This window comes from Carassius auratus, chromosome 26 (assembly GCF_003368295.1).
Source record: "Carassius auratus strain Wakin chromosome 26, ASM336829v1, whole genome shotgun sequence".
In the NCBI taxonomy this organism is placed as follows: domain Eukaryota; kingdom Metazoa; phylum Chordata; class Actinopteri; order Cypriniformes; family Cyprinidae; genus Carassius; species Carassius auratus.
Genome location: NC_039268.1, coordinates 18,046,705 through 18,072,287, shown reverse-complemented (window position 1 = coordinate 18,072,287; position 25,583 = coordinate 18,046,705). Strand labels below are relative to the sequence as shown.

Genomic DNA, 25,583 nt, shown 5'->3' with positions numbered 1-25,583 from the left:
TTCTTTGCCGCCTGGTTTCTCCCAAGACGGTAGGCGGAGATTATTATGCAAAGTGTTCCTAGTGACGTACATAGAGATGGGCAAAAGATTTGAAATCTATAACGACTCCTTACGATTCGACTCCTTACTTTAGAAGCCAATAACTTTATAAATCGTGTACTTTTTGGTTTAATTACTTTGCACATTTTTTACACTGATGGACAGCTACATCATACACTGCAATACAGGTAATTTTTGATTTCCCATTTGTGTTGCTCTTTAAAGGAGTGAATACACACAAATGCAGAAAGTGTTTAACATTTCTCTCTATTGTGTTGAAGTTTTCTGTCACCTTACTGGGAAAATTAACATTCAGCTTTTTAATATGTGATACAATGTTTCCATCAATGTTTTTTTCAGTGTTAATAAATTTATGTTGTAATAATATTACATTGACTGAATGAGACAAGTTTCTGAACACTTAATATGTGTCAAACAACACAGAAAAAACAACAACAACAGGTTTGTCAAATCTCATGTTCAGTTTTTTCTTTGGGAGCAATGTTCTGTTGTCCAAGCAGTGCACGCTCATGTACTTGTATACTTGTTTGGTTCTAATGCGTTACCCAACTGCTATTACAAAAATTTGATTGGATTGAAGAACAAAATTAACTAGTTACATTTGTTAGAGTTACATAACTACATTTAACAAATTACGCAAATATCAGTTGCTGGATTGTGTAGTTGTGTGTAAAGTGATAGCAAAAATGAAGATTATTTATTACAGATCGAACAAATGATTATAACTCAAAAAATAAAATAAAAAAATATATATATAAATAACTTAAAATAGCATAAGTACAATTCTCAAGAAGCTTGTTTTCACCGGTCTTTCTACTATTTACTTCCCTTTGCTTATGTTTATATTTTCTCTTTATTGGGTGAAATGTGCTGTCTCAACAATTTCATTTTGGTTTTCAGCTAAAATAAATAGAAACTAAAAATTATTTCTTCATTCTCTTTTATAAAAATTTTGCTTGCCACTGATTCTTGAGAAGTGGGACAAAACGGTGAAATATTGAAAAAATAAAACCTTGTACTCAGACAAATGAAACTACATTTTTGTATCTTACATGTTCTAAGCTACTGAGCTGAGCTTTGATTCAACCTCCCAGCTTTTCTCTTTTTTATAAAATGTGCTTTTATACTGTGCCATCACATATTTTGCAAACAGGACACAGACCTGACAGAGTTGGAACATCTGACGGTGGTCAGATTTATTTTAAATTTGATGTAATTTAAAATGGCTTGAAAACCACAAAAATATGATGAATTCATGTTGAAGTTATAAGATGATTAACTGTAACTATAGGTAGATGTCTCAAATCATCAGATCCAGCCACAGCAACTGACAATTCTGCATTTCAACAACTAGAAGGCAGTTACACATCATGTAGCCATGCATAGACTGTCAAAAAGTCTTGACACATAACTTTTATTTAATTCATTTATTTAAATTTCTCTGATTCCCAGTACTGAAAAAAAATGGCGAGATGAAATTCATGTGGATATCATAAATCTATTAATTTGTTAAAACATGTTATGTGCATTATGTGCTGTTTTTTGTTGATTTCAAAATCTCTGACTGTTGGCAAATTGTTGGAGGCTTCAAATTATTGAATCACAAACCCGATTCCAAAAAAGTTGGGACACTGTACAAATTGTGAATAAAAAAAGGAATGGAATAATTTACAAATCTCAAAAACTTATATTTTATTCACAGTATAATATAGATAACATATCAAATGTTGAAAGTGAAACATTTTGAAATGTCATGCCAAATCCCCTGCAATCATCACAGACAGCTTGGTTCAATTTCTATGATTCTCTGTAAAAAATAAAAAAATAAAAAATAAAAAATGTATCTTGTTTACTTAGTTGCACTTCGCTGCATTGTGTTTTAAGGTTAATGTCTATAACAATGATGTCCTTACCTTTAGTTTTTTACAGTGCTGTCTGATTCAGATACTAGTTAATTTAACAAAATCTGTAATCAAGTGCAAATGCACATGTATTTTTTCTACAAGCATCCAAAACAAGGTTTGCGGTATTAATGATTTTTATTAGAGTCATTAGAGGTTAATAGTTTTAAAGTTGAGACATTACTATGATAAAAATTACAATCAAATTATTAATTATGCACTTTGTAATTGATTTAATTATTCATTACAAACAAAAATCTAAGAATCCGAAACTTGGGGAAATTACATATAAAACTCGAGTTTTTAAGGCTTTTTTTATGATTCAGATGACAATTATGAACATTTAGTCAAAAATAAAACAAACAACATAGTCGTTTTCAAAATGCATTTTCACCCCTTTTTTCAAAATAATTAATTTCCTTTTCAGTTCCATTAGTTTTATTTTTAAGAAACAACTTAAAGATGTGACTTTATAAAGATCTTTCAACTTTTTCTCTAAATCCTTCACAGTAGGTTTTTCTTCAGGAGTGAAGTTCTCATTCACTCCAATAAATCCTCCTGAGATCTGGCATTTGTTATTGTTGTCTAGGCAGCAGTATGCAGTCCAGAAATGACTAGGCACAGTCACGTTCACTGTATCGCTTATGGTTTTAGTACCAGGTACCACTCCTGTCACAATATAAACGGAATACTTTTTCGGTAGACATTGATCGGACAGATTTTTTGCAATGTTTCTTTCTAGTACCCTCCACTGACCTCGGTTAAAAGAGGGTTCTTGTGGAGCAGCATTGGTGAGAGTGAAGGTGGCATCCCCACATCTCTGTGACTGTGACTGGAAGACTGGTGCCAGATGACTTCTGTCATGTTTAGATTTCTTATAGTCATCATTGAGAGCTTGATGGTCTCCAAGTCCTTGTATTTTCACATCTTTCTCTAGTTTCATGTCTGGGGGTGCATTGTTGTCATCAAGCTGCAATAGTAAATCAATAGAAAACATTAGCTTATGGACAGTTAACCTTAGTGGAGGAAAAAAAGGTCATACTAATATGTGACACAGACTCTGTAGGCTGAAGTTTTAAATCTGTATACAAACACTTCTAGACCAAATCTATTGTTGTTCTTTATCCCAGCGAAATTCATTACAAACTCATCACTACCACCCTTCTTTACGGCTACTTCTGCTTTGTACTGTTTACACATGTAAAATATTAGCAATCTCAATTTTATTTTTTATTAGCATTTTTGTGATTTAGTATCCTAACATTTCAGCAAAGCTGTTTGACCCATTATTTGTTACTCATAAAGAATGTTCTTGAATTACTTGTAGGAATGTAATGTAGAAACATGTGGACCTCGAAATCTGATGGATTTAGTTGGAAATACCTCAGATCTTAATTATAATTTATTCAAACTTGACACAGTGTAAATGAAGACTAAGAGCTGTTATCAAAGGAGGCTGCACAAAGTTTTACATCACCGGGTGCCACATGCATACAAATGACAAAAATATTATTTTAAAAAATTATATTTTTAAATGATTTTAGTTTAAAGGTTAGCTGTGAACATTTTCAAAGTCCAAAAGGATAAATAGAAAAGATGTTACTGTTATCAGTCAATTTGTAAAGACTCCAGCCAAAAAATAAAGATATAAATCCCTACACTATAATATGGTACAATTACCTGAACCCATTTGGAGTAATATTTCACTTACCTGAGGTTCAATGTACCAAGCATTTGTTCTTGTGCAGTTCATTAGTCCTTCAAACTTGTAGGCTGAGTACACAGGGATCTTCTTCTCAGTGTCATAGAATGTGGCATAAAACAAAACATTATTTAGAGTTTGGCAGATCTGCCTGTATGGTGGTTTAGGAATTCGTGTTGGTGATTTTCTATTTGCAAAAAATTATCCACATTCAATCTCAAAATCCTGCACAACTTTGGCCGAACCACTGGAGAGAAGCGACAGCATCAGCACATGAAGAAGCAGCAGCATGATGAAGAGTTCTCTGCATGATCAAGAACCACAATACATAGTTTACATGTAGCATATCTTTTGTAATATTCAAATCACATATAATAGCATAACTGTACTTACCTCAAAATTTAGAGCAAGAGCAATAAGCTATTAACCTTAATTCAATGGAGAGAAAATAATGTGACATTGTAAATAGCAGGGCCGTGCACAGACCTTTTGAGGGGCATGTGCTGAAACTGAAAAAGGGCACCCCCTCCCTTTTTTTATATCAATTATATATATTCTCTTTTTTAGCTATTCTGTTTGGTTTCATAAGCTAATTTGTATTATTTGGTTAACATTTTTATGAATGACATTGAGAAGAGGGGAAGGTGAGCAATGAGTCAAGTATTTTTGACTAACTTTTTTGAAATATAATTTAAGTAATTATGTCCAACACTACGGTACAACTCAATTCCAGATTATAAGAAACTATAGCCATACCGTTACTATAACATATCCAACATGTATCCGCCTACCTGGCAAAAATTTGATACTGTGGTGGACCAGGGATGTTGGTCTCTTGAAGGTCTCTTATTCACTACACTTTCCCTAAAATAAGCCAGCAATGAAAAAATAAATAAAAATAGTGTGAAAAGTACAGTTGCAGTGAAAAGCATTTCTGAAGGATCACGTGACACTGAAGAGTACTAACTGCAGTAATGATGCTGAAAATTCAGCTTTGATCACAAAAATATATTACATTTTAAAATATATTCAAATAGAAAACAGTTATTTAAAATTGTAAAAATATTACACTATATTACTGTTTTTGCTGTATTTTGGATCAAATAAACGAAGCCTTGGAATGAATCATGAATTACATTCTGCATGATAAAATATAAAGATTTCACAGTGATCTTCTGTAATTTTTTTTAGTTACTACTACATTACTGTAGTAAAACCATGTTTTACTACTTTTTATACAGAGAGTATACGGAGAGTATACCATAACATGATTATCCTAAATGTTAATAAATTAAGTCTATCAGCAATCATAAATCAAAGAAGAAATTTCTTAGAAATATAGTTATCTAGGCGACGAGGATCACTCGCTGCTTTGTGTAAATTCCAGTACGAAACTTGTTATGATTTTCCGATGGTAAAAACAAATTATATGTTGTTGTTATCAATATATCGTTTTTGACCAGCGAATTCGTGTAAATGTTATTTATTTTTTTTGTCCGTCATTAAAACGGCGACGGCGCCTGCCGCTGCCAGGATCACATTACATTTTCATCTACAGGTTACAAACTAGTTTTTTTAGCTATATAGACGGAGCGCTCAGTTTTTCCTGTGGTAAAATGCATTTGGCCAAAATCGCATTTTATAAAAGATGAAATGCTACTATATGCCCAGGCTATTTAAGTGTTGGCTATGTATTGGCTATGACTAGATGGCAAATGCTAGCCCTCTCTCTCAGGCGACGTCCCACATGTCTCAGCCAGTCAGACAGACATCCAATAAATAAAATATGAGCCTTTATAGACATAGTGTTTAGTAGTACTTATTCAAAAAACAAGATATTTATTTACCCTTCGCAAAACTGTTCAGCTCAGCTGTTGTCTACTGTGCTGCTGCTGTGGAACTTCAGTTGATTCAATGAATATAGAGGGGGCGGAGTTATCAGCTTACTGACAGCTTGAGAATCGAATTAGATTTACACAAGCTCGTTTTAAGAACTTTCATTTGCTAAATATTTGTAAAACAGACAAACAGACGTAAATGGTGACCAATAGCATTGAAAAAAAAAAAAAAAAAAAACACCACCAAAAAAAAGGGCACTTCGGAGTGTAAGGGCAAAAAGGGCATGTGCTCTGCACAGGTTGAGCCCTACCTGTGCACGTGCCTGGTAAATAGCATAACACCTTTAGTTTAGTAATTAAACACAGGAACTAATATAATACTGGAAACTATTATTAAACCAATAAAGAATTAAATACCTGGTCATGGTTTGCGCCTAACAACAACAGTAAAATCCGGTCCTTCTTATCTCATTTGAAGGCTGGAAAACTGCAGTGCTCTTTTGGCCAGCGTTCACACAGCATGACTAGGCTTTCACAGACGAGCCACAACGTAGCACTGCGTCTGGTCTTTAACCAATGAGCAGGTCTTTCTTACAGTACTCATGGTCTCAATCTGTAATGAGACAACCTCCAATTGTTCTGCTGAGACCATCACTACATTCATAAAACAGCTGAAGACACAAGCATTACAAGAGTTACGGTTTTGCAATTAGAAGAAAACTTTCCCACCATTTTCAGTAAGTACAAGTATCTGAACGTTTGGTCAAGTTAAAAAATTATATGTTTTTGACTAAAATATTCGATTTTGACTTGTTGTTTTGAGATTATGTTTAAAGTTGTAAGAATTTCATGAACTGCGTGTTAGCAACCAAGAAAAACTAACACTACTGAGAAATGATAAGTGAATGACTTTAAAAGGATTGTTCACCCCAAAACGAACACTTTGTAAAAACTTTAATTGAATTTATCAGACGCTTTTATCCAAAGCGACTTACAGTGCATTCAGGCTAAAATTTTTTACCTAACATGTGTTCCCTGGGAATAAAACCCACAACCTTGCGCTGCTAACACAATGCTCTACCAATTGAGCCACAGGAACACATTTTTGATGCATACATCGTGGTACTCTCATGAACATGCATCGAAGACTGAAAGGGAAGAGAAGATTTTTATTTTAGTTTTCTTTGCGCACAAAAAGTATTGTCATGGTTTCATAAAATTACGTTTGAACCACTGATGTCATAGTTGCATTGCTGTCTATGGAGGGTCAGAAAGCTCTCGGCTTTCATCAGAAATATCTTAATTTATTTCTGAAGATGAATGAGGGTCTTACATGAGGGTGAGTAATTAATGTCATACATAAAATTTCACCATATTTAACAATATTAATCTGTGAATGTTTTATTTGTAAAAAATTAAAGGCTTTATATCAAAAGTTTGGAACTTTGGAGCAAATTACAGCTCACTTTTGTTTGTCTTTCCTTGGTGTGTTTATGAGAGAAGAAGCAACTCACTGAAACCAATTCTGCTAACCATATTAACCTATTCATTATAAAGATGACTCAAAAAAACAGTATGTTCACAAATCTTAACCTGTGAGAACCAACAGATAGTCTAAAGGTGCAACGAAACAGTTGTTTTAGTTTCAGATGGCATGTGCCTTAACAGTGGCTATAGCATCTCAAAACTAAGAGAGAGAGAGAATATCTCAGTGAACAAAGCATGAAGATATGAACAAGGTTTTATTTTGGCACATAGTCATAGATGACATTTCAACCTGATAAAGAGTTTGTTTACACCATGTCTTTACTGAGAAATGATGACATTATTAAAAGTTGTGATTGTCCATTTAGCTCAACGATCGGTTTTTAAGTGGTTTTCCCAGAATATATATATATATATATATATATATATATATATATATATATATATATATATATATATATATATATATATATATATATATATATATATATATATATATATATATATATATATATATATATATATACGGTGTATATATATAAAGTACAGACCAAAAGTTTGGACACACTCATTCAAAGAGAAAATTGTCGAGTCACACTGAAGGCATCAAGGGCTATTTGACCAAGAAGGAGAGTGATGGGGTGCTGCGCCAGATGACCTGGCCTCCACAGTCACCGGACCTGAACCCAATCCAGATGGTTTAGGGGTGAGCTGGATGGACCGCAGACAAAAGGCAAAAGGGTCAACAAGTGCTAAGCATCTCTCGGGGAACTCCTTCAAGACTGTTGAAGACCATTTCAGGTGACGACCTCTTGAAGCTCATCAAGAGAATGCCAAGAGTGTTCAAAGCAGTAATCAAAGCAAAAGGTGGCTACTTTGAAGAACCTACAATATGACATATTTTCAGTTATTTCACACTTTTTTGTTATGTATATAATTCCACATGTGTTAATTCATAGTTTTGATGCCTTCAGCGTGAATCTATAATTTTCATAGTCATGAAAATAAAGAAAACTCTTTGAATGAGAAAGTGTGTCCAAACCTTTGGTCTGTACTGTATATATATATAAGATAAAAAAGGATGATCCCTACAATGCCTAATTCTGATTCCTCTTGCTCGAAGTAGCACAGGTCAAGCTTTACTCAGGTTAATCCACCAAACGGTTTCCATTTTCTGATTTGATGCAGTCACAGTCACTGTTTCATGGGATCTTCAGCTACGCGGCTTTTGAAAAGTGTGATCTCGTCCAGATGGCAAAGTGGCATACCTCTGATCACATGGGCCAGATCCTCATGCAGTAAAGGGTATATCACCACATTAAGGGCTGGACGAGATATTGCAAAACTGCAGGAGGTAGAGAAAGTATTGGTAAATATTTGACATACACAGGCTGGAATTATTCACTAATTAAAAGATCTTTATTATCAGGAAATATTTAAAACAACGAACCTGTCCAGCAAGTTTTTCTGCAGTGTTTTACACGCCACCAGGGTACCACCCATGAACATGTGGCACATGATGACTTCAGTGCAGCTCTGCATGAAGGCTGCCACAGCGGCGGGCTGGAAAGTCCCATGTCGAGAAACTAAACACAGACGCTGCAGCTGGTGACACTGACTGAGTGCTTCAAAAAACGCCACGTTTGTATTACAGTAGGGTTGCTCCAGCCTGCAGTTTTACACATAGACAAACAATGAATAAATACAAGAAATATAGGGCTAAAATAGTGTTAAAATGGTTAATAAATAAATAAATTGTTATTATTATTAATTATGTATTAACTATCTCTCCAACCAACATAGTTCTAAATCCAGAATGAACGCATGCCAGAGTCAGCTGAGACAAAAGACTTACTTTCCAGTTAAGTAGTAACATTTTAAAGAATTATAAATTAATAAATGCAAGATTATAAAACAATATTCAATTTCATTTCACTGATAGAAATACATCAAGAAGATACATATAGTCTACTATACAAAAGCTTACTGTTGTGCGTTGTATTTTATTTTAACCTAATGAAGCCATTTGTTATTAAAAAATATCAGAAATGTCTATTTTCAAGCACAAGTGATTAAAAAATATTAAAAAAAAATCAGTCAACGTTATTGTGAAAGATGGCATTTAGCTGTAAGTTTAATATATGATGATGCTAGTGTCATACATAATAGCATTTATTTTGTTCATGTGTTCATGTGATTTTTTCAAATTTTAATGATATCAGTGTTTAAACATAATCATTTACATAAGGTAAATATTAGAACTTTATATAAACTTTGATCCAACTTCTACCATTCCTTCATCATCTTCTACAGTCCGTTTTATCATTTTGAAGTGTTTGCAACTTTTAGCATATTGTTTTCATTTTGTATTTATTACGATCAATGGGTCACTTTCATCTAACCGCACAGATGATATACAAGTGTAAATAATAACTAAATAATTAAAAACAAATAACGAAATACATTTAAAAAATTGCATTAATATAAGAATAAAAGGACCATTTAAACATACAGGATGTACAGAAGTTTTGTCATTATGTTGCTGCCCCCTACTGGTGAGCTACAGTTTTAACATTAAATTATTTGTGGCATGGTTGATAAAATGTCAAAACAAAACAATATAAAATATAAATACATACATACATACATACATACATACATGCACATATATGTATATATAAATTATATATATATATATATTTTTTTTTTTTTTTTTTTTTTGTGTAACAAGTCAATAGTGGATTAGATTGTTGACTACATTTTGTGACTGAAGTGTGTTGTGGCATACGTGTTCACCTGAAGTCCCTGAGTTGCGTACAGTAGGGAAGAGCCTCCAGCAGGGCCTGTGTGTAATTCATAGTCTTTAAAGATCCAAGATTTGCGAGTGATAACAACCGAAGATCCTTGCACCCCTGAACCAGCTCGATCAGTCCTGTCCCCTTCAGAACTCCCGGTAAGTGAGCGAGGGTGAGCTTGCGCAAATATTTAATCCCTCCCAAAGCAGCTAACTCACCATCTCCGACATTGTAGGACCAGGGGCATGCGGCGGGGTCCTTGCGGATGGCCGGCTCGTTCCGCGGCATTGCAGAGGAAAACCCTGCTCCAATCAGCTCCAGCTCCACTAGATATGGGCAGCCTTGAAGCAGAGGCTGAATGCACAAGCTTCTATCCTGCCGCTCTTCACCCTGATCCACTGTGACCTCTGTTGTTGGTCGATATGTGGGCACACCAATACGGCTGCTCTTTTTAAGCCCGAGAAGTAGTGATCTTGAGAAAAGGTCTGTGTGGGGGTCTTGACTGTTCACAGGTGCTGGAGGGGACTGTGCCAAGGCACACACCGGAAGTGCCAAAGAGCACAAGGCAGCGAGACGCCCTAAAGCACCACACAAGTGTCCATCCTCCCCAGCAGGAAGGTGGTAGTGCGTGGCAGATAAATTAAGGCAAATAAGATGCGGGCAACATTCAGTAAGTGCTTTGACACTCTCTGCATCCATCTCCTCCTCACCCTTCCCACAGCTCTCGGCGAGAGGTCCTCGGCCACAGCCGCGCAAGTTGAGACTCTTTAAGGGTGTGAGGTCACGACCCGCACTAAGGAGCACATGTAGAGGATTGAACCCTGGAGATGAACAGCGTGAGACATTTAGGTAAGAGGGGCAACCATGAGCCAAAACCAGCCCAAGTATAGCACCATCCAACCACGTATGTGGAAGCTGGAGGGCGCTAACGGTGTTTCCCACCGTCGACGCCATGCTCTCCATTAACGCCGTCATTGCAACCGGCCTTGGCGGCACGGGGCCTGGAACAGACAGTACCAGTCCCGTAAGACCCTCCGGGACTCTCATACTGAACACAGCCAAGTAGAGTGCCAACAGAGTGCGATTGACTTCACCAGGTGCCAGGCGTGCGGAGAACCAACGCAGGTTCTGATAGTGCGGCACGCTGCTCTGGCCCACCATCAGCTGTGTGCAACCACCCGCTTCCCTACAGCCCTCGCTGGCCTCTAGATAGAGGTGCAGGCGGCGTAAGGCACTGCAGCACGGCACCACGCCATACGAGGGAGTCAGCAGTGTCTGCTTGAGCTCCTGCAGTCGAGCCAAAGCAGACTTACCCTCGGCGCTCAGCTGATGGAGGTCAAACCCTGGCCCCACATCCAATGCCAGTGAGCGTAGAGAACGAAGAGAGGTCAGCAGATGTGAGAGGCGAACTGAAGTCAACTGACAGCCTGAAAGGTCAAGGCTGACCAGAGCCTTACAGCGGGTGACCTGATCCACTGTAGAGCCGGCCAACCAGTAGCAGCTGCTCAGGTTTAAAGTCTGGATGTCACTGGAAAGTTTCTTCAAGAGCTGCTTCACAGCATCATCGTTTGCCTGTGAATAGGAAGCAATGCAAAGGAATGATTTTCAGGTCTTGGTTCCCAATTTTGTTTGTCAACCTTTTAAAACCTGTCAGACATGTAAAATTATCTGACTAGCTAAAACAGATTAGGATATTGGTAGCATATGAATAGGATTAAAATGCCAGGTATGACATATTTTTTTTCAGCAAAAGTGTTTATGAATTTATGTCTTAAAGGGGTCATATGATACGATTTAAAATGTTCCTTTCTCTTTGGAGTGTTACAAGCTCTTGGTGCATGAAGAAGATCTGTAAAGTCTCAAATCCAAAGAGATATTCTTTATCAAAGTTAAGACTGCCATGCCCCCATAAAATGGCTCATTCAAACACACCCCAGATGTCTACGTCACAATGTGGAAATATGTTCGTAATGCCGCCCAAAAGTTCATGCAAAGAAAGAATGCGTGGTTTCATTAACTAAAGCTAGTGTTGAAGCAGTCATGTCAGGGAGATGCTGTGTGTATCTAGACGAAAGCTTTTTGGGCTTGAACTGATGATAAAACGAAGGACATTAATCACTTTACATTTATTTTGAAAGAAGAAGCTTGCGAAAGATTGAAAGAGCCGTTACATTTCCGACGAGTGCTTACAGTGTTCGGCCAATCATAATGCACTGGGTCAGTTGGCCAATCAGAACAGACTGTGCTTGTCAGAAGGGGGGACTTTGTAGAAAACAACACATTTGAGAGGGGCGGGGCATAGAGGACTTACAATAATGTACAGTATTTGAAAAATAATGTGTTTTTTAAGCATTAAAAATTGTCAATATGTTGTGTTACACCAAATACACAAAATAACGAGCTTTAAAAAAGCATCATATGACCCCCTTTAATTATACTAATAAAATTATAATATATGATAACAGTATAATTCCTAGTAATTATTGATTTTTTTTTCTATGTACATTTGTTGTACATGGAATAAATTTAATTATGTGTGAAAAATATTTACAAAAATAATTAACATGTTTGTTAAATGTATAGTAAATGTTATTAATTGTACAATACATAATAACTTGATAATTTGTATAATATATTAAATGTTGAAATATAGATTAAATAACAAACATACAAATTGTAAAATTTAAAATCGGCCAAGCAATATAATAATGTTTAAAATTGATTTTAATATTGATTTTGATTTGACAATGAAAATGCTGGCAGGACAAGCTGAAAAATACTGGCCCAAGCATACAAGAACTGTTGAACTGATCAGGCATCAAAACATTATAATGCACAATAGACAAGATGGATAACTGTTCAGACGTTCTGGAAACTTAGATGGAATATATTGTTTGGGGGAAAATGTATACGTTCACCCTAATCAAACCTTTGTTTGTAAGAAATACTGTACATGAGAGACAGTAAAAGAGTGTGTGTGTGTGTGTGTGTTTCAAGCTTACTGTGTATTCTTTCTGCAAATGTACATGGGCTCTCAAGCTCTTGTCCAGACAGAGAGTTCGAAGTTTCCGGCACACCTGACTCACATTGAGCATTAAGTCATGGCTTGGAATGAATCGCAGGATATTCAGTAAAATCTCATCTGAAAAGTCTGAGATCGTGACAGAGGTCTGGGAAATGCTGTCTAAGCAGCACAGAGCCTGGAGAGCAGCAAGAAGAAACAGTTATTCATACAAAGCCCTAATTAGACTGGATTTTAAACCAAGAGTTCATTGTTTACTAAATATGACGGTGAAGTCCTACATCCTCAGCTTCTAAGTAATGTAATTACAATACAGATGAGGTCATCACTAGTCAAAACAAATGCCAAAAATGACAGAAAGCTTTCTGAACGCTGGTCAGTTTATTCTAAGATCCATACACCTGCTAGAAGTATCTAACGTTACAGTATTAAAAACTATTTTACAGAAGTAAACCCGTAAGTAATATACTATTAGTACAGGAATTATAATGATCATGTTCTGCTAATCTGCTCGTTACGAAAACTGAATATCTTCGTGTCCAGATATCAAAAAAAAAAATGTATCCTAGTTGTTTATAAAGTAATCTTTGCAGACAACATGCAACAGCTAACTAGCAATAGAATGATCAGCTCTCGGATGTAACTTACCGTTTCAATTTGATTATCCATGACGCTTTAGGGAAATCTGTTTGGATATGTATCATTCGGTGATATACAAAAACACATTGTCATCTCAGCAAAAATATAATAATTTATCAATTGAAAATGTGACTGCCACTGTAGGCAGACATATTAGAGGCAGCAAGATGTAGCACCATCGGAACGTTTGAAAGACGTGCCTACTTCCGGTAAGGTCCATCTAGTAAAAAGGTCCCCGGGTGTGGCATTCATTTCAGAGAATATCAAATGCCATTTAAAACCATATAAGTCAAACAGAAGTGGGGATCCCCGAGTGCGTCTAAACTTGAAACACTGAATAGACAAATACATTTATATCATTTTAGTATTCTATCTTATAACGATAAAGATGTTCAATTCATAGAGCCGATTAAAAAAAAAAGTGATGGGAGTATATAGACTCGGGACTTATACAAATGGGACATTCACAAATTGACTTGGGTTGGAAACTGTTGAGTACTACCGTAAGTGTTCATGTACATTTTTGTCCATGAAGAAAAAAAATTGCTCCAACTTCAGGTTTCATGGACCCTGCTCTACAAGCTCTTCTGAATAACTGTCTATAGCTAATATATAGGATGTTATGTCCTTCACTTCCAAAATAAACTAAATGCATAAAAAGGACATGCTTGAAATTACTGCAATGTTGCATACTTTGAGGCAAAACATTCAACCAGATAAAGGCATGGAAATGTAACAAGCCCAAAAACAATTAGTGCAAACCATTTTTAAAGGTTTAATTTGTGACAATACAAAAAGCAACATTCGTCATAATTTGACTCATTTAAAGTCTACAAAAATTAAGTAAAAAAAAAAAAAAAGGAATTGGTATGCCTAAGTTTCTAAGGCTTGTTATAACAGGACGTGCAATCAACTACATGCTATTAAATGGAGGCCTTTGACACTGCTGGATCCAGGTTTGATGAAGGCATGCTTCTTGTCAGTTTAGTCCAGTAGACACCAGCTAATAGCAACGATTATAGCATATTGCCCTATTAAAATGTTTGAATGCAAGTGTTTATACAACTGAAGACAGAGACAGTGTGTGGTTTTACATGTGCACGTTTTATTTGAGTTTACTTGTCAGTGTACAGAGACACCCTGGCTTACATACACAAGGGACATCCCTCATTCACATACCCTAGGGGAGTCCTGCAAGATCTTCACGTTTAAAAGGTAAAGCTTTCCCCATCATTGCAACAATAACAAACTGTGCCAAGTTAAGGCTGAAGTACAAAAAGAACAATGCAGCGATTACATAATTTATAAACACTATAACAAAGGTCATGTATGCCCAGTGGTGAGGGCAAAGTGGTAGACGCTTCTGGAATGACTAAAAGAAGAAATGTACATTGAAGTCCTCTTGGGGAAAGCTCTTCCCCCTCTAAGTCAACTAAATCCCTTTCCAGTTTCCGCATCCTGAGTCAATGCGCCAAACAGAGCAGAAGCCATGCTGATGTTATCTTGTTCGAGAGGTTTAGACTGAAACCAACTGCATGGCCATTTATGGTGGCAACAGTTCTGTTTAGAAGCACTTCCTGTGGACAATGGAAGGGCCAGACTCATCATACTCCTGCTTGCTGATCCACATCTGCTGGAAGGTGGACAGGGAGGCCAGGATGGAGCCACCGATCCAGACAGAGTATTTGCGCTCAGGGGGAGCAATGATCTACAAGAGAAGAGATAGGTTAGCGCACCTTTAACTGCGAGCTGCTATAAGAGACAAGAAAAAAAAAAAAGCTAGGGTCATCACCTTGATCTTCATGGTGGATGGAGCAAGGGAGGTGATCTCCTTCTGCATACGGTCAGCAATGCCAGGGTACATGGTGGTACCTCCAGACAGCACGGTGTTGGCATACAGGTCTTTACGGATGTCCACGTCACACTTCATGATGGAGTTGAAGGTAGTCTCATGGATACCGCAAGATTCCATACCTGTATGAAATAAAGGTATTGGTCTCAGTAAATTCAGCGATAGAGCACAAAACCTATGCATTTAAAATGCACAGCATAAAACTCACCCAGGAAGGAAGGCTGGAAGAGAGCCTCAGGGCAACGGAAACGCTCATTGCCGATGGTGATGACCTGCCCATCAGGCAGCTCGTAGCTCTTCTCCAGGGAGGAAGATGAGGCAGCGGTTCCCATCTCCTGCTCGAAGTCCAGGGCCACGTAGCACAGCTTCTCCTTGATGTCACGGACAATTTCTCTTTCGGCCGTGGTGGTGAAGCTGTAGCCACGCTCGGTCAGGATCTTCATCAGGTAGTCTGTCAGGTCACGACCAGCCAGATCCAAACGCAGGATGGCGTGGGGGAGAGCATAACCCTCGTAGATGGGCACGGTGTGGGTCACACCATCACCAGAATCCATCACGATACCGGTAGTACGACCAGAAGCGTACAGGGAGAGCACAGCCTGGATGGCCACATACATGGCAGGGGTGTTGAAGGTCTCAAACATGATCTGTAGAAACAAATGTATAGAATTAGATCTTGAAGTTTCTAGTGAATACACTAGAAAACCAAAAGGCACTGCATGGTTAGAGGAGCGAAGCCTCCTTGGCACACCATGCTATAACTTCACACTCAAGATAGGGTTAGAAAAGTAACAGGTTAGAAGCTAACATGCAGGAAAAACACTTCAGAGAGGGATAAACCTTTTGAACCTCTATCAGGAGATCATGGCAGAGGACATAGAGCCTGAGAGGGAATTGATAGAAAAAGTGAACAGAGGAAAGTCAAGAGTAGTAGGATTCAGAAGATTTGACAGAGACGCACCTGTGTCATCTTCTCCCTGTTGGCTTTGGGATTGAGGGGAGCCTCTGTCAGCAGGACAGGGTGCTCCTCAGGGGCAACACGCAGCTCATTGTAGAAAGTGTGGTGCCAGATCTTCTCCATATCATCCCAGTTGGTCACAATACCGTGCTCAATAGGATATTTAAGGGTCAGGATACCCCTCTTGCTCTGGGCCTCATCTCCCACATAGGAGTCCTTCTGTCCCATGCCAACCATCACTCCCTAGAGGAAAGAGTTTAAAGATTAGGCACCAGGCCACACAGCAATGAGGATAACACAAGTAACATTCAGAATCTATGCAAAATAGGTTTAAAGAGACCATTATGACTAAGAAACGTACAGTTAGCGCTGTATTAACAGCATTCAATGAAAAAAAATTGAATGGAATAGAGGGTTTAAAAACCCGACACTTATTGAACTGAAAAAGTTGCTGTACACCTGACGCTGCAGTTTAAGGCTTTAACACTTTGCTGTATATTATGGTGAAGATGCTTTGCAAATTCGTTTTGTATTATACTAAGTATAGCTTAACATTCAAATGAGTGATGAAATCTAGGCTTTTGATGACACATTTTAGCGCATATATATATATATATATATATATAGTTAAGTTACATACCTGATGCCTGGGTCGGCCAACAATGGAGGGGAAGACAGCACGAGGGGCATCATCTCCAGCGAAACCGGCTTTGCACATTCCGGAGCCGTTGTCAACGACCAGGGCAGCGATTTCCTCATCCATGGCTGTAAAAGGGAGAAATTGTTAATGCAATCGTTAGCATCTCTTGTAGGCGGCAGTGTCTGTCGATTGCCATTTGGCCAGTAGGCGGCGCAAAGGCGCAGGAAAGAAACCAAGCAGTGCGAGACAAAGGAAGTGGTCAGGCAGTCTCACTATTGCCTTATATGGCAATAAGTTCAAGCAGCTCAATGCAGCCGATTCAGCGCGTGGAATCAGACCAACGGACGCGACCACTCCCCGTTCCAAAGGCCGAGATAAGCGCTACGCAAGACGAACAGCATCATGATCCTGATGCTTGTGGTGTTAAGCGTTATCAAGAGACTTTTAGGTGCAGGCGTTTCAGCACAAGAGTGCATCAATCCTATTTAAGTGACTGAACTACAAGCCTGTGAAATTGCATTACAGCTAAGCTTGACTGTCTTGAATAAGAAACGTAATCTTTAGACCTTTCTTAATCAGGTCAAACGGCTCAGAAGAGATGCCGGTTAAAGTGTTATAGTAGCCACACCCACCATTCAAACTGCGAACACTGAGGATACTACTAAACCCACATTTAATTGCTTTATATATTAAATTAAACCGCTTTACATCCGAGAGAATAGATTAAGCCATTGTTTACAGAAAAAAAGAGCTTTAAAAAGTTAAATCCGTCCAGCTAAGAAAACTAAAAGGCTATTGGTTGATACCACAGAGATTAAAAGGAAAATAAGTGTTAGCTTTACATTAGCCTTCAACGTTACAGCTTTAAAACCCATAACGTAGTAAATTACAGTGTTTAACGTTACTCCAGTGGCATTAAAAGTTAAAACACAAGTCGCATACCAGTATACTCTATACTCTGCATAACTTCAACAATAATAAATTAACTTTCAACCAGCGTCGTTAGGACCACTAATATAATATTGAACACCATCTAGTAGTTATTTAAAGCCAGTCTCACCTGTGTATTAGTAGGTTATTGTTAACAAGGGGTGTGAAGATCTTCTCAGCGTGCACTGAAAACTCACAATACTCTGCGTAAGGTGGAACACAGTTTTATACCCGGCGCTGCTTCCATATAAGGTAAACTTTCGGCATCGAACAATTTGATTGGCCAGCCGTCGTCCACTTGGCGAGTTTCAAGCTAGTTGCTTGAAATTCAAGTTCTGAATTGAAATAATGTATGGCAAGGCTAATCAAGCAGGCAAATTTACTTAAAAAAAAAAAAGACAGGAAAAGTAATTTTATTCTACATAGCCATATAAATGTATTACTGAGTAAAACATATTTTAATTTGACATGGGACGCAGTGACATTATCTTGCGATTCAGTGTAGAATGCTGGACTGCTAAGGTTGTAGGTTTTCACTTTGTAATGCATTTAGCGACTGAATAGATCGGTTACTAGATCACGAAACCTCTCGAATACTCAAATACATTTATAAAGTCTGTAATCAGGTTGCATAAACGACAGAAAGAACACTGCAGCCTAGTGCGACATACTGTATTCTCGTTTTAATACATTATTTTAAAATCCTTATAAGTAACATGATTTGTATTTTAATGTATGTCATGTAGCCTACTGTAAATGACCATAGTGCTGTAGTCTATATGCGAGGTATCTTTATTGGTAAAACGGGGGAGAGTTGCTTTCTTTTTCCCACATTTTTTTTTACATAATCTAGTTAAAAGCGATTCCTTTAGCATTAGTTCATAAAATGAAATTAATTGTTCTCCTATGCAAGTTACTCATTGTCAGTTTGTTTTAGATGAACTAATGAACTACGTGGGCGTGGCTCCCATTTAAAGTACATGCATTTCTCATGACCGCTTTAAGTTCAAATATTAATCAGTATTAGATCGTATTAATCTGTCATCTGTGACACTATATCACGCAATCACAGGTCGCTTTTGTGCAGATTGCTTTGAATCAGTTTGCCGTTTGCAATGCTGTGAATGTAAACAGCTTGCAGGCTGCGGATGCTTCAGAAGCCATTCAGAAATGAATGAAATGTTGAAGATTTCTTATTCAGACCTTTGTGTCATGTATACATAACGGCTCGGAAGTGTATAAAATCAACTAATTTTGAAATATTTTAGCCTTTCGCGCTGTCTGCAATGCAGGGGATACAAAACAATGGCATGCTGCTTGCCTGAAACGGACACTTCCTGTCAAACCGGATTTTGCGTAACACGTCATAACCGATTACGTTAGACGCGGCTGCATCAGATCATGCATGAGATCAGAAAAAATACTGGGGTTGGGGGTGCCCACGTTACATGCTTTGTTACTTTGCATTAAAAATAAATTAATTAATTCATGAACTTAATAATTTAGCACTCACTATTATAATTCTATTCTTTAAAAAATTCTAACTACCTTTCTAATGTTTTTATATTCTATTCCCTTTTCATTTATTTTACAATTTTATTTGTATGTGTGTGTGTTTGTATGTATATATATATATATATATATATATATATATATATATATATATATATATATATATATATATATGTGTGTGTGTGTGTGTGTGTGTGTGTATGTATATGCATTTGTAAATAAAAAGACCTCTAACACTAGCTTGCACTATTGCACTATTCTTTTTTTATTCTATCTGTTTTATTTTTATTTATTATATTATTTAGTTAAGCTAACTGAGACTTGTTATAGATACACTTATATATCATTGCTCTTTTTGTTGTTTTTGATTGTTTCCACTGTCCTCATTTGTAAGTCGCTTTGGATAGAAGCGTCTGCTAAATAACTAAATGTAAATATAAAAATAAAATAAAATAAAATTTCATATTTAAAATAGCAGTGTGCATCTTAAGCGTTTCCTAAATATTAAATGCAGCCGTTTTGAAAATCATATTTCCCTGGGTAACTATAGTTAACATTCAGCATTTAAAGTAAAACTGTGATAAAATGGTATTAGCCTAAAATTTTATATATATATATATAAAAAAAAAAAAATTCAATGCCATTCTGGAATCTTTTTATACTAATTAAATGAGACCCCATATTAATTTATTATGACGTTACAGTGGAAACTCACTTTGTGAGTTTATAGGCTAGGCTATATTTGGTTCCATAAGTGATAACCACTATGTGCTGCCTTCAGCATGGGCAATCTGAGACGCGTGGTAACATGTCTTGACTGGGCTGCTCTGCATTTCTTGGCTTATCAGTGTGGAATTGATAAGACAACAATATTGTGTTTTATGTTACTGAATTATTCAGCTGCCGGTTATATCTAAGCATCGGTGTTTCACTGCAGTGAAGCATTTAATCAACAGTCTAGTGTGTGATTTATCTAGTGATGAACATGGCTTGTCATCAGGAGATGGCCTGAAGGATTCTTCAGTACAGTAGTGACACATTTACACCCACCTAACCTTAGGCATGCAATTGTATTCATAGTTTTGACTATCCATGTACCGGTTTCCACAGTAAACTCAACAGTGTAATCTTAATATTATACCTATAGTTCAATGAGCCATAAAGGATAGATAAGCTTAATCACAGAGGTGAATGAGTCATTTTTACTGTCTATTGCTACATCATTTTTCACAAAGTGCTTCACATTCCTATTGTATAGAGCATTTCTTCTCTATACGGGGAGTGTGAGTATCAGCTTGATGTTTAGGGTGTGAGAGTCTGTGACTCCATTTGTTGTAACATGCGTGTTTATGATGGTGTTTTATCTGTTTTGAAATCTGCATTGTTTCTCTCATCAGCAGAATACTGTAGCCCTTATAAGGATGTTTCAAACAGAAAGAGGAAGAGGAAGAGAAATAGACGACTTAAAGTCTTACACCCCCAGCACATTGTGACAATTCTGAGAGGAAGTCACAAGGGCCTATATCAGAAAGGAAATATAAAGTAAGCCAAGTTTAATTTAGACTACTCTTGGAAATAAGTAGCATATAAACTGTGTGGTAAGCTTGTAAAGAGTGATTGTTCATTCATTTATTAGTTTAAGCAGCTGTTTTGACATATGGCTATGTTTATTGTGATGGAGTGTACCAACACACACGAAGTAACCAGAAATTAAATGTTTCCTCCCATATAGCCATATACAGAGTTCAAACATGTCACACTGCCCAATATAAAGGAAATGAAATAACCTTTGTGTATTGTTTACAGAGGCACTATGTTCAGGGCCCCTTTAAGAGAAATTCAGCCAATCTCCAAATAAGGCAATCTCTGGATGAGTCACATGGTTTAGTACTTTGGAACCCAAGGCGAAGTCACATGACTCCTTAAAGCGGAAATGAGAACTTAGAATGATTGGCACTCTCTGCTTCTCTTCTCCTGTCATTGCATTTATTCTGAAATTTTTTTTTTCCTTTTTAAAGCATTATTGTGCTTCTTTACCGTATTTAACATAGGAGAATGTAAGTACACCATAAGATTAAATACAAAAACACTATAAGTGGCCTACTGACTGTCTCCACCCATCAGACCTAAAGGACCCTATATGGAAATACTGACAGGTAACACACACTCACGCTAAGATCTGATGGGATGGACTGGATGTTGCACTCTTTAAGCAATGTGGACAGGTAGACTCCCAATATGGAAATATAACCAAAATGACAAGGCTGACAGAAAGGATCTTAGCATTATAGGTTGTGTGAGTAAACTCCATGACACATGCCGTGATGTAACCCCAATGTTTGTTTTGCACAGGTACAAACCTTTCCCAGGTGTTTTCCGTGTATGGCAATGGATCAGTCCTGCTTAATCCTTCTCAGATCAGTTCAGAGTTCAAGTGCTTTGCATTTAGTTGATATACATGGTAGAAGCCAACTTTATGTTACCTAAATAGGATACAACTGGAGAGTGTAACAAAATAGCAAGGAAGTCTCAAACGAAACACTCATAAAATGCAACACGATTTATGATAAGTTCTCTGATTGTATACTAAATAAGGTAAAGAGGGTGGTCGCTCAAGTGGTTGTTATTTCAGGAATGTATATGTGTTAAAACATGCACAAAAATGCACGAAAAAAAAAGATTTAGTTTCTCTTTTCACATTGCTGCAAATATGAATGCAACCATGTCACAGGGATTCTTCATTTCAACACAGTATGTCATGTATAATTCTGTTTAGCAGAACATAATTGTATTTATATAATTAAAATGATTCATTATATTAATTATAAAATATTTTAATTCATATTTAATATTTGTAAAATAAAAATGGACTACTTTTCCTAAGTTTGAGGTGAGTAATCTTTTAAAAATAAATTAATTGTTTTATTCAGCAAGGTCATTAAATCAGTTTAATGTGACGGTAAGTCAAATATTATGTAAAAATATTTCTCATTCAACACTGTTCTTTTGAACTTTCTGTTTATCAAAGGACTCCATTCTTTCTACCACAAAAATATTAAGCAGCACAACTACTTTAAATAATAATAAGAGATTCGGGTTGGTGTACATTTTTTAAATTATTATTATTAAATAAATGTAGACTTTGCCTAAAATCTCACCAAACCTTATAAATTCATAAAAATAATGTTTTTCACATATAAAATTAATATAACCTTTAATCACATTTTCTAGGGACAAACTGCAAAAAGAGTTTCCACAACTACAAAATCAGCATAGAGAGTTGCTGAGTCTGAGTAACATAGATCATGCACAATTTTATGCAAGGATATGAAATACTTTCATGACTCACGGAAGTGTTCGAGATGCCTTGACTTTTTGGAATACCTGCCTTATCATGGGCACAAATCACCAACAGACAACAGGATGGAGCAGTCCAGATGTTACCATGTTTTTGGCTTTCTGTCTTTCAGGTCTTTGGACAAAGAAGGAAATGCAACAAATGCCACGTGAGCTGATAAATGTTAAGCCGACAATAGCAGTCTTAACCTCAAAGTGAGAAATATCAGGAAATATGCCATGAGCATCAACAATATTTTAACTGATATCTTATTCTACTTATCTTTAGGGTAATTGGGAAGAAAAAAAAAATAATCTAGCTTGCAGCGTTAAATATTTTAGGATTTTATTTTCACTTAATGGTTTCATTATTTGGATTTGGCAGATGAACCTCACTAAATCCAGAGATTTGCACACTGTGCATCATTTGACTGCTTCATTAGCGCAGTGATTATGAGTGTATCTCTGTCAATGCTGATTTTCAACTGACAGAGCAGTATGGAAGCAGCTTAACTGTGTGTGGCTCTGGGCCATACATGAGTTTAGCTCATTAAGACAGTAAATGAAGCTTGATTAATCCCTTGTATATGAATGCAATCTCATAACTAAACATCTAGTGTTATTTATCAGTGTATTTTTAAATTTGACATTTCATGTTGATTTTATTTGGAACTTGAATTTTAACTCTGGAATCTGGAATTATAACTTGTGATATAATTATATCTCTTGATTACCCACTTTTGTGCATGTGCAAAAAAATGAAAAGCGTAGCATATGAGCAGAGAGATTTAATTTCCATCAAACAGTCAGCAGAGCATAAAGGACTCAATCAATATCCTGTCCTTTACAAGAGGAAGAGGAAAGCTGCTGTTTGCCCTGAAAATAACCTGAGCAAGTTCCTGCTTGCTTCATCATTTCCTTATTTCAGTTGAGCAGAGGATATGTTTGGGGAACATATGCATTATTTTATGGTATAAATCCAAAACATGAGCAGTCTGTTCTCAAGCAGACACAAAATACACTGTTAGATCCATGGCATATTAAAAGTAACTGCTGATATAGATTTCCTGTGTGCAGGGACTTATTTTACTCTTGTATTTTTCATATTCTTATTGTAATAAAATAATTACTTTTAAGACTCCTAAATAAGTCAATTCAAAAATATAAATGCACTGAGGGAAGTTTCTGATTTGTCATATTATTTGTGATCTTGACAACCATACTATGTTTCTCTTCTAACTTAATTTCTTTGATTTTGATTATTGTAATGCTCTAAAATGTGTAGTATATCAAATTATGTTTCAGGTGAATGTGAAGCAATAAGAAATCAAAAATTATTTTCTGCTTGTTCAGCTGATGCCTAAAACTAGGCAGGGGATTTGGAGTTTTCAGCATGCTTGGGAGTTGGTTGGGACTAAAACAGCAAATTCACTCACTGAGACATCTTATTACTCAATCACAATAATTAAATAATTATACATTTTGTCATCTTGAAGTTTTTTGGTGGTTATCTGGTATTTATTCCACTCAAAGCAATTTGTAAAAAGTATAGAGACATCACCTTAAGTATAACTAGACTCTCACGCCCCTATATTTCTGAAAAAGACCTATGCGTTTACTGACAACAGAGAATTAGAACCTTGGCTTAAAATCATATTTGAACAACAGTGCATTTGACATATTCCTATGTAATATTATCACTGTACTGAGGGCGTTAGAACCTGCACAGAGCAGATGATGAGCGCCCCCTTCTGGCCTTCATCCTGCAGCAACCTTAGCTTAGATTTCTCAGAAGGATTCTCATGATGTGATCAGGTTCAAGCCCTCAGTGGAAAGCTACAGGTTCATATCTGTTGCAGAAGGTCTCTTCAGTGTCTATAGTTTTACAGTTTTAAACTTCAAATAGCACACATTACATGCAGATTGGTAATCATTACTGCTGACTTAAATATTGCTCATATGGTGTGGACAAAGGGATATTCTACATTTCCTTTAGTGGATTTCACTCATGTACACTAAACAAAAAGTAAAAGTAAAGTTGTCAAAGCCAGTTATTTCATTGAACTCTGAAATTTGATGTGTATGGGCATGAGAGGATTTGGTAAACTTATTATTTTTAATTTTAGTGATTCCTTTTGAAAAAAAATCATAAATTGTAACGAATATGCAGGCCTATTTGTAGTGTACTTCAATTCTTAGAACTATTAAAAAACTGTATTTTCAAATAATAATAATAATAATAATAATTAGTGAAATTAAAAAAAACATTGTAGCCAACAAGTACACTTATTGACTTATTCTTAATACAATTAAAACACTTTTTAAAAATGCACTTTTAGTTTAGCATAAATGCTTGACATCACTGCAGTACGCTTTAACCATATTTCAAAGACAATATAATTATTCAGTTAACCCTGTTGGGGAGGTTACTTTGGAAATGTAATAGGTTACAGATTACAAGTTACCCTATTTAAAATGCAATAATGTGTAACTATTTCAATTACTTTATTACAGTAATGTAACTATATCAATTTGATCACTTTTTGATTATTTTTTTGATTACTTTTCTAAATTCAAATGTCAATTTTTTTCTAATTTGTTTTTAAATCGTTAATCATTTTAAAACATTTAAAGCAAGCAGGGTTAACAGTAGCCTTCTCAACACTGATTACTGTCAAAATCCTTCATCACTTGAATTTTAATAAGCAATTTTAATTTAATTACACATTCTTCTTAACTGTAACATATTTACATTTATTTTGTAACGTAATTCTTTTACAAGTTACATGTTATTACAATTCAATTACATATACATAAAGTTGCTCAAAAACACTATTTTTTAACATAAAGTAGTAAAGGACAGCACATAATTTGTTATACACACGTTTTACACATCTTTGTGCAAACCTTTCT

The 25,583-nt window shown here is 36.2% G+C and overlaps 3 protein-coding genes across 3 annotated transcripts; all 3 read right to left on the bottom strand.

The window, feature by feature from the left end:
• Positions 1-1,834: 1,834 nt before the first annotated feature.
• Positions 1,835-3,954, bottom strand: LOC113044722 (endonuclease domain-containing 1 protein). The gene is given in 3 exon segments (XM_074559812.1): positions 1,835-1,867; positions 2,431-2,931; positions 3,673-3,954. Coding segments are annotated over 3 exon segments (816 nt in total).
• Positions 3,955-7,939: 3,985 nt separating this feature from the next.
• LOC113044539 (F-box/LRR-repeat protein 18-like) lies at positions 7,940-13,655 on the bottom strand. Its single transcript, XM_026204617.1, has 5 exons — positions 13,452-13,655; positions 12,784-12,981; positions 9,783-11,353; positions 8,437-8,655; positions 7,940-8,331 (listed from the first exon to the last, which is right to left on the bottom strand). Exons 1-5 carry the CDS (start codon positions 13,470-13,472, stop codon positions 8,181-8,183), a joined length of 2,160 nt encoding a protein of 719 aa, XP_026060402.1. The 5' UTR covers positions 13,473-13,655; the 3' UTR covers positions 7,940-8,180.
• An 870-nt stretch (positions 13,656-14,525) lies between these two features.
• Positions 14,526-18,105, bottom strand: LOC113044540 (actin, cytoplasmic 1). The gene is made up of 6 exons (XM_026204620.1): positions 17,953-18,105; positions 16,893-17,017; positions 16,256-16,495; positions 15,503-15,941; positions 15,235-15,416; positions 14,526-15,150 (listed from the first exon to the last, which is right to left on the bottom strand). Exons 2-6 carry the CDS (start codon positions 17,013-17,015, stop codon positions 15,007-15,009), a joined length of 1,128 nt encoding a protein of 375 aa, XP_026060405.1. The 5' UTR covers positions 17,016-17,017; positions 17,953-18,105; the 3' UTR covers positions 14,526-15,006.
• Between the last annotated feature and the right edge of the window lie 7,478 nt (positions 18,106-25,583).